The following is a 13,964-nucleotide window of genomic DNA, read 5'->3' on the forward strand; positions in this document are numbered from 1 at the left end:
TTTATAGTAATGTCTGAAATTGATTCAAATTGTCAATATTGGAAAAAAAATTGCTTAACTGCATGTTTATTCTAAATGTTAAAGATAAAATTGCTCATGACTATAAATGTTAAGAGTATTTTTGCACTTTATCCCTACTTTAAGCTATCATAAAAAAAATTACCACTGTATAATATGATATACTTGTCGAGTCTACTCTTGGTGCCTTCTATTATAAATTATATATTTGAGAGTAACTTATTCTCAAACTTTGCTCTTATTTTATTTTGGCCCTATTTGGGAATTAGCTGTTAGCTGATTACATTAACTGATTTGACTAGTTGTTTGTGTAGACCTGTTTGGTAAAAATTAGCTGATTGATAATAGCGGTTTGTGCAAAAAGATGAATAAGGGCATTAATTTTGGCGCAGGAGAAGAGGGAGTCTATTTATTAGGGTTAAAGAAGTCCATTAATTTTAATATTGCAAAACGCTAATTGAAAAGGCTCCTTTTAAGAGCTTTTTCTAAATTAGCGTTTTCATCCCAAAACTTTAGCGGTTTCAGTGGTCAAACCTCTAAAGTTGGTCAAAACCGCTCTTTTTATCCCAAAACGCTCTTTACCAAACAGGGCCTTTAGCTCTTGAACTCCAAAATATAACATTATGACAATTGAATATTATGATTTTTATTGGGTAATTAATTTATTAATCCTTATATTTTGATAAAACACACTGTTTAGTCCCTGTATTTTCAAAAACACATGGTAACATCCCTAACCTTTTTCTTAGTGAACTGTTTAGTCCTTCCGTCTGTTTGTTAGATTTTTTTCCGTTTATGACTTCGGAAATGACTAAATTACCCTTTACTATTTACCTTCAAACTTCAAAAGAGGAAATCCGATTTAGAAGAAAAATCTATTTGTACGGAGAACAAGAAAAAGAACAAACCCAATGCTTACGAATTTGAACGATTAAAAAGAAAATCAAGAATAATAACACTCAAAGTTGATTTCAGATGAATTAGAGTTTAAAAGAAATGAAAAATAAAGGAAAAGAAGAACGCAAATCCAAATTGACTAACAGAATCTTCATGAGAGTCTAGCGGCAGGGACTAAATAGTTTACCAAGAAAAACGTTAGGGACTAAACAGTTCACCGAGAAAAACGTTAGGGACTTTACCGTATGTTTTTGAAAATACAAGGACTAAACAGTGTGTTTTGTCAAAATATAGGGACTAATAAATTAATTACCCATTTTTATTTATTGTTGATTAAGTTAAAATAATCAATAATGATTTCAAAATGTAAAAGTTCAAGAATTAAATTATATTTCTAATGGAACCATAATTTTTAATTTTCAATCACCATTTTGAGAGTTTTTTTCTCTCCAAAAACGTTTTCTTTCTACTAATAAAAAATATCTATTGATTCTCAAAATTAAAAATGTAAAAATTAAAATTACTTAGAGTATTATTTTCAAGAGGGGTTATTATTGGAGTGATCACGTTGAAATGGGACCATAATGTTAGTCAAGTGTAAGGTTTAATAGTTGTAATGTGTAGTTTTTAAATTCACGAGTCACGATTTCATTGGTTAAAATACATCAGAATGATGATATGCCCGATACACCAACATTATTCAACTCCTATATTTAATTAAAACAACACGTGGAAGCCATATGTCGGTTGTAAATACCTCCAATCTAAGTTATTCTAGGTATGCTTATTGATTCTCCTAAAACTCTTGTCAATTAATCTTATTATTCTCAAATAATATACTGACTTCATAGGGATGAGATTCCAGTCAAAGAAATTTACATGATTATCAATTGGTGCAATAAGCTTGAAACTCTAACAAACAGAAGATCATAAAATCTTGATTATACAGAATTAATAATAGAAACTCAGACCTCCAAACTTAGCTCTATCAGTACAAAACGAATCTATTGAAAGATGTGGTTCAAGGCCGTTTCCAGCATTTTGGAGGCCCTAGGCACATTGTGCACTTTTTTTCATATCTAAATTTAATACTATTTTAGAAATAATAAATATTAAATAGTAAAACCAATATATTATTAACTACCATTCAAGTCATATAATAATAAGCTAATGCTAAGAAATTATTCTTCTTCTTTTTGTATATGTAAAATCGAGTTTTCGTTTATATATGTAAAATCAAGTTTCTTCTCATCAGTCGTGAGAGAAGCAAGCAGACGATAAATTATTAATTCCTGGAAATTAATCTTGGATGACTGAACTTGAACCTAATCGTAATATTCTATAGAAAGAAAGAGAAAAATTTATCTTGGTGATTAAAGATTGGTTGAGTCGCATCTTTATTATGAAATACATGCTTAAATCACTATTTGGATATCGATTGATCTAAGGAATCTTTTCATTTGACGTTTGATCTATCCAAAATTTTATCATTTGGCCACTGAATTATCCCAATTGGTGAAATTTCATCCAATTTGGATAAAAACTTAATAGAATGATTGACATATGATGATATTTTGACAACTAGACTTGATAAATTTTAGTTCAGAGATTTGTTTTCTTGTTTTAATTTTATTAATTATTTGGATAAATAAACTTTAAAACTTACGGCATGTTAAGTCCATATGTCAAAATATCACCACATATCATAAGGAAACGATTTTATCAAGACTTCATCAAAATTAAGTGGAATTTCATCAATTTAAATAGTTTATGGTCCAAATGTGATCAAATAATAAATTAGTGGCCAAATATTAAAATTTTAAATAAATTAGAATCTAAACAACATTTTACACCATATTATAAATTGTAATTCATAAGTGCATTTCGTCTTATAATTTATAAAACATTTAAAATTTCAAAATCATTACAATAACAAAAATAATAGTTTATATATTGTTTCCAAATATGAAAAAAAGTTCAGGAAAAATCAGTATAAGTGTTGTAAAAAAAAAAAAGAAAAAATAAGAGAAAATGTGAACCAAAAAATGTTGATCCAAGGAATCATCAAAATTGAGTAAAATTTCATCAATTTAAATAGTTTATGATTTAAATGTGACCAAATAATAAATTAGTGGCCAAATATTAAATTTTAAATAAATCAGAGTCTAAATAATATTTTGCACCAAATTACAAATTGTAATTCATAAGTGAATTTCGTCTTGTAATTAAAAAAATAAAAAATTTAAAAATCACTACAATAAAAAAATAGTTTATACATTGTTTATAAATATAAAAAAAATCAGTACAGGTGTTGTCAAAAGAAAGAAAAAATAAGAGAAAATATGAACAAAAAATTTTAATCTAGGAAATCAAACTCTTACCCTTACAAACACCTCCATTGTGCGTTTACCATACAGCCTAGTACTATTTTTTGTTATAAATCTAAGTCTATATAATTTTTAACTACATAAATCTTAGTAATTATCAAATTTGAAACAAATTCCGATCGGAACCCCCCGTAAATCGGTATGCGGCCGCCTATGCGACCTTCCCTTAGAGCCGGCCCTGATGTGGTTCTCTGTAGATCGACATGGGTTGTTCTTTTAAAGTTCATTTGTTTTTGTTATAAACGGCGAGTAACGATAATATCCTTCAGTCCGTTCATATATTTTATTAGTTAAGCTAAAATTGATATAGTTTGAAAATATTGGGCTTAAATTATATCATTCCATACTTTAGGATAAATATGCACTTCTGCAGAAATAATAGGGTTAAATTTGAACTTATCCAACAACAATGAAGGATGGTATTGATGAAGACAAGAGGAAGAAATAGAAAGGGGTGGGGATGGGGATGGGAAGAGAGGTCGGATACGAGAGAGACAAGTGGATGGGAAAATCAAATTCCATTTCTCTGATTTTTACTCTGCATTTCAATTTTCAAACTCGGAAATCTCATCAGTCCTCGGAATATTCAATTGATCCTTCACTTTTCTCTGTTTTGAATCCTCCGATCCGACGAGCACTAATTCATCTTTTCAAAGGTTCGTCTCCATTTCATGGAGTTTGACTGGATTCTTCTTTTTTCGCTTTTAATTTGCTTTATTTCGCTTTTGATTCGTACAGGCAGAAGGAGCAACGTCAGGGAAAAGTAGTTTCTCGAATCATTTTTGCTTTCCTATTGCCGCTTTTTCTCATTCACCAAACAGGTATTCTTTTATTTTTTTCACATTTTCCTTTTACTTTTCAATGAAATCAAATGGAGCTCAACAAGTTGAAGTGGCCATTAAAATCTTTCATTTTCACCGTGTTTTTTGGATGATCGATCACTTTCTTTCGTCTTCAATTAACTGTTTTTGTTGACTTTATCACAATGTTAGCATTATTGCCAAACCTATACATCTTTGAATTTGGACATCACACACCAAAGCTTTTATGGATTACACTTTGAAATCCACAAATTACAGACAGTGAAGTTTTTAGTTTCCCTTATGCTTCCCAGCATTCAATTAATTAATTTCAGTTGCGTAATATGCTTTTTTTGTAATCATGTGGTCCCAAGAAATGAAAGCTCTGAATCCTTTTATTATAATGTCATGTTGTGTTTATTTTAATGCATTAGTTTGGACTGTGAAATTGACAGCTGAAAATCACAAGTTTGTTCTTTCTGGTTACTTTCCTGATGAATAAATTAAAGAAAACATCATTGACTTCTGTCTGTGTTAATTTATTTGACAAAATCTTCTCTTACAGCTTGAGATTATCTTGAAGATCTTTTTTTAGACTTAATTAGTGGTAATAAATTTTCTTACATAGGCCTTTTAAGTATTAGCCAATTAGGTATTTATGTAGTTTTTGTCTGAATTAGAAAGTTGTTGGGTTGTATTTTTATTCCTTTGAATTAAATATTAAAACAGCTTTCAAGATGATGATGTCTATGATGTTTGACTACTATAAGAACCTATTTTCAATTTTAAATGAGCTGGTTTATATTTATAGCGGTAGATGTTATCCTTATTTTTCATAAGTTGGATTTGTTTCAATTTTGTTATTTATACATACCAATACAAAAAGTTGTAAAGATGTTATGTTTCAATTTTGTTGAAAATACATATATGGTTTTAGGTCTATTAGCCAATGCTTACTACAGTTAAATGAACCTTTTCTGTCCATTTGCTTATCATTTTTGTCAGTTTGCTGGGAGACATACACACTCACATCTATTTAAACACTGTACCGTTGACTTTCCTGGAACAGTTTTGTCCTTGAAAAACTACTGCTACAATAATTGTAATTCTGCTTGCCTTCAAATTCTCTTGGTTTTCAAAATTATTCTGCGCTTTTTAGAAAATCTTGAGGTGTTAACACATTTACTACCAAACTTACTGTCCTCTTTGGTCATTATTTAGGCTGTAACTCTGTATTTGTTCTGGTTATTGGCTTATGCTTTTTAAAACAGAAAAATTGATAGAACTATTAAGTTTAGCTCATTTCTTTTCTGTTGCGATGCAGGTTGAATTTCGAGTGGCATGATCCTACTGTTAGTCCAAAATACTGTGTGTTAATCATGTTACTTCCTTTTAAGAATTGCTTTTGCTTAAAGAGGACCAAACAAGTACCAGGATATGAGAAACCATCTATTCTTGCTTCTGAAACACCTTGTGAGTTATCAATTGCTCTTGCTGTCTATAAAACTTGCGAGTTTGCATTATCATCGTGTTGTTTTGGCAATATTCCAGCTACCGAGTTTGTATCATCACTGTAATTCTGTTTAATCAATGATTGAAGACAATAACTTATTACCAAAGTAGTTTTTTTTCAGTTTATTTTTACACCTGACCCTCTATCATGTGCACTGAAAATAATTCAGGATAAATTTCACACTTCAGTAGTTTTGAGACATAACTAAAATTAATCTGATTTTAATTGAACCAATATCGGTATTCCACATAATTAGTTGGAGAATAAATTATGGAAATGAGATGTTTTCAATGTCTTATTATCTAGTTTGAATGGATTATAATTATATGTCATGGTAATAATAGCTATATTTTTGTATATGAAAATTAACTTTTTGGCTTTACCTATATTTCTCTCTTGCAGTTACTGTTAGCGAAGTAGAGGCCTTATATGAGCTTTATAAGAAATTAAGCAATTCAATATTTACTGACGGACTTATCCATAAGGTATGGAAATTATGCTGTGTGTTTGTGTCTATGACTTGGGTTTTGTACATATGTATGCGTGCACGTGTCTACATGTTGTTTTATCTTTATCCATATAACTTGAATTGCAACTCTCCATGCTTTACTGTGATCAGGAAGAATTCCAGCTTGCGCTCTTCAGGAACAGAAATAGAAGGAACCTTTTTGCGGATAGGGTGTGCACTAATAACCTTGTTTCAATTATCTTTTAGGAGGGTTAAATCTATTATGCGCTTAGAAGTTAAGATCTTTTTTCTGTTGTTGATATTTGGAACTTTAATTGATCATGGTTCTTTCAAATTCTTTAGTGTAGTACAATGAAGTTTTTCCATTTTCTGAGCTGCATTTATGTGGGTACTATTCGTAGATCTTTGATTTATTTGACATCAAGCGCAATGGAGTAATCGAATTCGGAGAATTTGTTCGATCATTAGGTGTCTTTCATCCCAATGCACCTGTAGAAGACAAGGTGGAATGTAAGTTGAATTTTCTAGCTGGAAATTCTTTTTCCTTTTAACTGTATATCTAGTCCGATACGAACCGTTATATTCTGTAATAGTGCATCATACTAAATTCATTATTCTCTACTGAACTATGGAAATAATTTTTGCAGTTGCTTTCAGGTTATATGATCTAAGGCAAACTGGTTTTATTGAACGAGAAGAGGTGAGCTCTGCAAATATTTTTTCTTTTAACATTATTAGACTCCTCAAAATCATGCACATTTCATTCTCTTTCTACTTTTTTCATATAGATTGATAAATTTGATGGCATTTGTTGAATTTTTCTTTTGACCTGTAAAATTTACAATTGTAGAATTAAACGAGTTGTATTGAAAAATAAAAAAAGATTGCATATTTGTCTTCAATTTCATGTTTATCTATTGCCTGACAGTTAAAGGAGATGGTGTTGGCACTTCTGCATGAATCGGATCTGGATCTGTCGGATGATGTCGTTGAATCAATTGTCGAGAAGGTACGAATTAGTTTCAAATTGCATTACCTTACTATCTTATCCAAATTTGATCTTGAAGTTTTGACTGCTATATTACCAGACATGGAGAGATGCAGATAAGAAAGGCGATGGAAGGATTGATCGAGAAGAATGGAAAGAATTCGTGTCAAAGAATCCGTCTCTCCTAAAGAACATGACTCTGCCATATTTAAAGTAAGTAGCTAAACCCAAACAGAGTTTTTGTAATGTTTGTCTTCAAGTCTTGAGGCTTATTATGCACTTTGCCCTTTTCTGATCTACGGAATGAGAAAATTCGACTCAATCGAACAATTTTGTGCTATACATCCAATTTAAAGCAGAAAAGAAAAAAGTGAACTCTGTCTATATGTCATGAAACCGTTTGAACTAAAAGCTCAAGCTGATAGTTGAGGCCCAATCGTAGATCTTATATTCATCTCGGACACTAAATCTCTAGTTTTTTTGGCATCTTTTAAAGGATGATCAACTTGATTAACCTTAAAACATGACCTTCTATTCACTGTAGGGATATGACGATGGCATTTCCGAGTTTTGTCCTAAATTCAGAAGTTGAAGATTCAGAAATTTAAATATACAATTCTGAAAAGTGGAGATGGAATGAGAGAAGATGCAGTCTAATTTCTGAAGAGCTAGCCAATAAGCGGTATTAGATGAAGCAATGGGAGCTTAGTAAGGTTACTTGTTGTGTATATAGTTTTTGCAAGCATACATTAGCAAATAAGCAGCTAAAATTTTGTGGTAAAATTTTCAAATAAATGTATATTTTTTGTTAGAAATATAATAATGTATTTTGGGCTGAAACTAGTTGCTGTAGTTTATTTTTATTTTTATGGAGTTTTCATAAAGTTTTTCAGCGTTTTTTTGAAGACTACTGAGTGTTCTCCTTCGGCTGCTTTGGACTTGCAAAATGGAGTTGAGAGATGATAAAAATATCTATAAATTAAATGAATTGTTTTTATTTTTATTTGAATATTCTTCTCAGTTCTGAAACTTCTTTTTACAAGTGAAAAACTAAGAAAATTAGGGAATTGTTAATTGATTTATTGGTTGGCTCAATGAATTTAATTTCAGACATGCAGTTCGTGTTGTTGAGTTTATTTTTATATTATATTATGTTACGGTTTTGTTTTATTAAAGTAATTCTAAATGTTAGAGTCGGCCTTTTTTTATGGATTTAGAAGTCTTTCACTCTTTACATCAAGCTGGGCCGGGCTCGGGCCGGACCTGTCGGGTCTGTGATAAAACCTGATAAGCTCAAGCCCAGTCCAAGCCCACACTAATTAGATTCGGGTTCGGGCCGGGCCGGGTTCGGGCCTAAACAATGAATCCCAAGCCCATATCTATATTAAAAAAAAAATCCATTAAAATAAAATACTAACTTTTTTTTAATAAAAAATAATAAACACAATAGTTAATAAGTCTTGAAAAAATATAACAAACTAATACTTAAGTTCGAAATAAAATTACAACATAACAATAAAAAATAACTATCTAAAATTACAACATAACAATAAAATATAGCTATCTAAAATTTATATAATTAAATTTATAAATATATATATATATATATATATATATATATATATATATATATATATATATAACGGGCCGGGCCAGGCCAGACCCGCCGAGTATTTACATAGCCCAGACCCGTCCATTTACTAGGCGGGCTTAATCGGGCTTGGGCCGGGCCGGGCCTGACACTAATTTTATGTGTCCAGGCCAGGCTAAATGGGCCTGGGCTCGGGCCGGACGGGCGGGCTCATCGGCCCATGGCAAGGTCTAGGGACAACAAGGTAATACCACATTTTAGGACCCCTATTCATCTTAGGAGAGATTCTAGATTCTTTTATACTAATATTTTAGTGACATTCGTACTAGCTTTGGTATCAGAGTGTACCCAGAATGCTTATCTCGCCGCAGGTCACCTTTGAAGACCAGGTGAATGATTGAACTCTTATATCAGAATCAAAATTTGGTGTAATAAGTGTGCATAGCTACTTAGACGACCTTCAGACTTTTTCTCTCGACTCAACCAATCGAGCAACCTTTCTTGCAAAAGGTCCTGAAGCAACATGAAAGGAGCACCAATCTAGAGTTCTCGATAGAGCTCTAGTAGGCATCCTAAAAGTGGTTCCGACTTCGATGAGTTCTCGCCAGTTAGGAAACTAACAACCATGAAGATGTCATTCGGTTCTCAACAAACTGAGCCTATTGCGATTTTCGTGGCCATACCAATGAATTGAGAGAGCCTCAATTACATTTACAACACAACAACCACCAGATATGGGAATACTGTTGAAACACCTTTCCACATGATTTTGATTTGACAAAATTATTTAAATAAATCCATGATTAAGGGACAATTAAATTTAAGTGCTTTGATTTAATTGTACTAATATGTTTGTTCAATGATGAGTATAAATATAAATACAAATAGAAATAAAAAGTAAGACAGGGCGAAGTCAGCATAAGATCACAACACAAGCTGAGTAGAGTGGAACTCAACGTGAGAGAAGATAAGTCATCTTCAGAACAGAAGCTTAAAGATCAAGAAGCTGAGTGGAACGAAACTCAGTATCAAAAGCAGAAAAGTCTTCCTAGAACCATGTCTTGCAGAACGAAGCTGACCATGGAAGCTGAGTAAAAGAGAACTCAGTATATGCATTAGCAAACTATCACAAACAACGGCTATCAAAGACAAGCTGAGTGATCTTCAGGACAGCATGGATGTTCCGTTTGCTAAAAGACAAGCTCTGACAACTGTCTGCACCAATAATAGAAACCTTGGAATTACGCAAAAGCTAATTTCAAGATGCATGGGTCAAATGTTCGTTAGATAAAAGATGAACTGGCGCAAGAAGACGAAACCTGCAAGAAAAAGACAAACCTGACGCCTGCGGATTTCAGACGACAGGATTGGCCTGCAAAACTGAAGCTGACCAGAACTTGTCTTAAAAAAGAGCCGTTTGGATCAACGGACAAATATAAAGATTCAAATCATTTCTGCTTCAGACCTCAACTATATAAGGACATGATCATTCTTGGATCATAAGCCGATCACAACAAGAACAAAAAACATACATACAAAGCACACAAAAGCCAAAAGAGATCTTACACCAAATTTCTATTCTTGTGTAAAAGCTAGATTGATTTTCTGTAATCATCTAAAGTGTTCTTCATTCGAAAAGAACAATTTGTATCAATTGTAAAATTGAGAGTGTTGTGCTGAGTACTCGGTGTTGAGTGCTTAGTGGTAGAGAAATCTAGGTGTTTGGTTATAGCACTTAGTAGGAGTTGAGTAGACGAATAGAGGACGGTACTCTTGCATATTCAACTGCTTTGTAAACGATTTGCGCTCTACCTTTAAAGAGCTCAGTATTGGATTTCAAAAGCCCGGAGGAATTCTAGGGACTGGACGTAGGCGGAGAGGCCGAACCAGGATAAGTCGTGCTGAGTAATTTCTAACTCTCTCAATATATATATATCTGTATGTGTTGCTTGTTATATTTACTCGGCATAAAAATTGTTTAAATTGACACTGAGTAAATAAGAGTGCTGAGTTGGAAGCTGACCATAAAAGTGTCAATTCCCAACTCATATGTAAAATAGTTCTAGTCAACATCTGACTAAAGCTGTCTTACATTATAATCGGCTGTGCTGACCAAAGCTGAGTTAACTAACTCAAGAAAATATATTAAGTCAGCTTAACTAAAACAAAAAAGCTATATTAGTTCCTAACCCCCCCTTGGAACTAATCATACGGGACCAACAAGTGGTATCAGAGCCTAATAGCTCACTACTCAAAGATATAACTAGCTTGAGCTGATCCTGATAAATGGCTGAGAACAGCAATCGTTTCCTTCCAGGGAACCAAACAACACAGATACTCCCAGAGGGATTATCAATTAGTCGGCCTCCCCTATTCTTTGGATCTAATTATACGTTCTGGAAGAATGGGATGAAGAACTTCATTCAAGCCACAAACATGAGTGCATGGCTTGCAATAGTTCAAGGCCCATATGTGCCATATAAAACTGTTGACAATGAGAAAATTGTTAAGAGTGAAACTGAGTGGCCAGAAGATGACCTTAAAAAATTACAAAACAATGCTTCGGCTATCAATATGCTTCACTGTGCATTAGATGCTGCAGAATACAATAAGATTTCAGGTTGCGAGTCAGCACAGGAGATTTGGAAAAAGCTTGAAGTAACCTACGAAGGTACAAGTAAGGTCAATGAGTCAAAGGTGAATCAACATATGAGATTATACGAGCTGTTCGAGATGAACGACGATGAGGACATCTTAGGAATGAACGCCAGATTCACCAACATCATAAATGAGCTAAAGAGGCTCGGCAAGAACTTCACTGAAGAAGAGCAGGTGAAGAAAATTCTGAGAAGCTTACCGAAGAGCTGGCAAGCTAAGAAAACTGTCGTAGAGGAAGCTCAAGACTTGACCACATATAAATATGACGAGCTGATCGGATCTCTACTGACTCATGAGATCTCTATGAAAATTTTTGAAGCAAAAGAAAAGTCAGAAGACAAGAAACAAAAATCACATGTCATGAAAGCTGACTCAATTGAAGCTGACTCATCAGATGATGAGGAAATGGCCATGTTCACGAGAAAGATGAAGAAGCTGTTCAGAAAGAATGAAAAGAACAGCAAGAGGTCATTCAGAAGAGGTGATAGGTACAAAGCTGAGTCCAGTGAAAAATACAAAAAGGACAGCTCCAAGCCTGTCACGTGCTTTGAGTGTCATCAAACTGGGCACATCAAGTCAAGCTGCCCTAATCTAAAGAAAGACAAGAAGGGAAGCAAAAAGGCTATGGTGGCCACATGGAGTGACAGCGACGACTCAACATCATCTGAAGCTGATGCCACCGAGTCAGCAAACATATGCTTCATGGCTGATGACGCTGCTGACCACACTCGATCTGAGCAAGTTGACCTCTCTGAAGAATCTGAACAGGAGGAATACTCAAATGAGGTAACATCCTTACACTTGCTTAGAAATGAAATGATTAACGCCCTGAGTGACTTATATACACTGACTAAAAAGTGTAATAAGAAAATAAAAGCACTCAGAAGGCGGTGTAACGAGATTGAAGAGGTCAAGCTTAGTGACCTTCGATATCTTCTCCAAGACAACTCAACTCTGCATAGTAACATGGAAATCATGCATAAGGTTGTCTCGGAAGTCCAATGAGATTCAAAGAAGCTGAGAAAGGATGTCACATCCCTACAGAGCCAAATAAAAGGCTCAAACAAAAATAGATCCCATACCGAGCACTCAGGTACTAGTCAGCATAGACAGTTCACTCAATGTGACTGTTGTGGGAAAAGGGAGCACACAAGAGATGTGTGTTGGTATAACAAGCGGATTGTCCAATGTGACTTCTGCGGAAAGAAAGGGCATACCACTAAGGTATGTTGGCATGCTCAGCACAATGGTGCTGACCAAAAACAAAGTCATCCCAAGAGGGTAACATTCTGTGACTTCTGTGGTAAAGCTAGCCACACAATAAAAGTATGCCATCACAAGTTAAAACATGACTTTGCACCTGTTTATGCTAACCCATGAGGACCCAAAAAGAATTGGGTACCTAAAGATGAATGATCTAAAATGCAGGTGAGCCTGAGATGCGTGGAAAAATCGAAACTATGGTATATTGATAGCGCATGCTCGAGGCACATGACTGGTGATGAAACTCAGTTCATCACACTTGAGCTTAAACGAGGTGGAAACGTAAGCTTTGGAGACAATAAGAAGGGTACGATAGTAGGATCAGGTACTATCGGAGGTAACCCCACCATTGAGTCAGTCTCCTTAGTTAAGGGTCTCAAATATAACCTATTGAGTGTAGCTCAGCTTTGTGATAGCGGTAGACAGGTTATATTTGATGCTACTCAGTGTCGGATACTCGAGGGAAAAACAAACAATTTGATTTTAACTGCCCCTCGAGTTGACAATGTATACATGTTGAGTTTAGAAAAACAGTTTTCAAAAAATATATGCTTAGTATCTAAAGAGGATAACTCCTGGCTATGGCATAGGAGACTTGGTCATGTAAGCATGGACCTCCTTGCCAAATTGGCTAGAAAGCAACTAGTTGAGGGATTGCCCAAATTGAAATTTGAAAAAGATCAATTATGTAATGCTTGTCAGCAAGGTAAACAAACGAAAAAGTCTTTTCAAAGTAAAATCATTGTCTCAACCAAGAGACCATTGGAATTACTACATTTGGACCTTTTCGGATCTGTCCAGCCACTCAGCTTGGGCGGTAAGAAATTCTCCTTAGTTATTGTAGATGATTTCTCCCGGTATACTTGGATCATCTTGCTGAGTAGTAAGGATGAAACTTTTGAGATGTTCACCACATTGATTAAAAAGCTTGAAAATGACAAAGACCTAAAAGTAGCTCATATTAGAAGCGACAATGGTGGAGAATTCAAAAACCAACTGTTTGACGAATTCTGCGAAACCAGTGGTATTGACCACAATTTCTCTGCTCCTAGAACTCCTCAACAAAATGGGGTTGTTGAAAGGAAGAACAGAACAATTGTCGAAATTGCTAGGACAATGCTGAGCGAAAATAGGCTCCCAAAGTATTTCGGGGGTGAAGTTGTCCACACAGCATGCTATATACTCAATAGGGCTTTAGTTAGACCTATACTCAAGAAAACCCCTTATGAAATTTGGAAAGGACGGAAGCCCAACATTGGCTACTTTCGTGCCTTTGGGTGTAAATGTTTTATACTCAATACAAAAGATAACCTTGCAAAATTTGATGCTAAAGCTGACGAAGTGATCTTTTTAGGGTACTGATGGGCGTACCGTCTAGTG

The 13,964-nt window shown here is 34.1% G+C and overlaps 1 protein-coding gene across 5 annotated transcripts; it reads left to right on the forward strand.

Moving 5' to 3' along the window:
• Window positions 1-3,749: 3,749 nt before the first annotated feature.
• LOC136234205 (calcineurin B-like protein 7) lies at window positions 3,750-8,014 on the forward strand. 5 transcript variants are annotated; one of them, XM_066023995.1, is made up of 10 exons: window positions 3,750-3,958; window positions 4,041-4,123; window positions 5,427-5,575; window positions 6,018-6,100; window positions 6,235-6,294; window positions 6,486-6,594; window positions 6,732-6,784; window positions 7,013-7,093; window positions 7,173-7,285; window positions 7,617-8,010. In XM_066023995.1, the coding sequence occupies exons 3-10, from the start codon at window positions 5,482-5,484 to the stop codon at window positions 7,678-7,680; spliced, it is 657 nt and encodes a 218-aa protein (XP_065880067.1). In that variant the 5' UTR covers window positions 3,750-3,958; window positions 4,041-4,123; window positions 5,427-5,481; the 3' UTR covers window positions 7,681-8,010. The 5 variants fall into 5 exon arrangements, with proteins under 5 accessions (XP_065880067.1, XP_065880066.1, XP_065880070.1 ...); XM_066023994.1 differs by lacking the exons at window positions 3,750-3,958; window positions 4,041-4,123 and adding an exon at window positions 4,314-4,384 and having other exon boundaries at window positions 7,617-8,014; XM_066023998.1 differs by lacking the exons at window positions 3,750-3,958; window positions 4,041-4,123 and adding an exon at window positions 4,527-4,709 and having other exon boundaries at window positions 7,617-8,011.
• Window positions 8,015-13,964: the final 5,950 nt, after the last annotated feature.

Source organism: Euphorbia lathyris, chromosome 6 (assembly GCF_963576675.1).
Source record: "Euphorbia lathyris chromosome 6, ddEupLath1.1, whole genome shotgun sequence".
Classification (NCBI taxonomy): domain Eukaryota; kingdom Viridiplantae; phylum Streptophyta; class Magnoliopsida; order Malpighiales; family Euphorbiaceae; genus Euphorbia; species Euphorbia lathyris.

What these genes read in the sequence shown, in the direction of transcription:
- LOC136234205 (XM_066023994.1), top strand. Translation starts at nt 4,350, where the DNA reads ATGGATTACACTTTGAAATCCACAAATTACAGACA. An exon ending in TCTTGCTTCTGAAACACCTT is followed by an intron (nt 5,576 to 6,017) that starts GTGAGTTATCAA and finishes TCTCTCTTGCAG; the next exon opens with TTACTGTTAGCGAAGTAGAG. An exon ending in TTGAATCAATTGTCGAGAAG is followed by an intron (nt 7,094 to 7,172) that starts GTACGAATTAGT and finishes CTATATTACCAG; the next exon opens with ACATGGAGAGATGCAGATAA.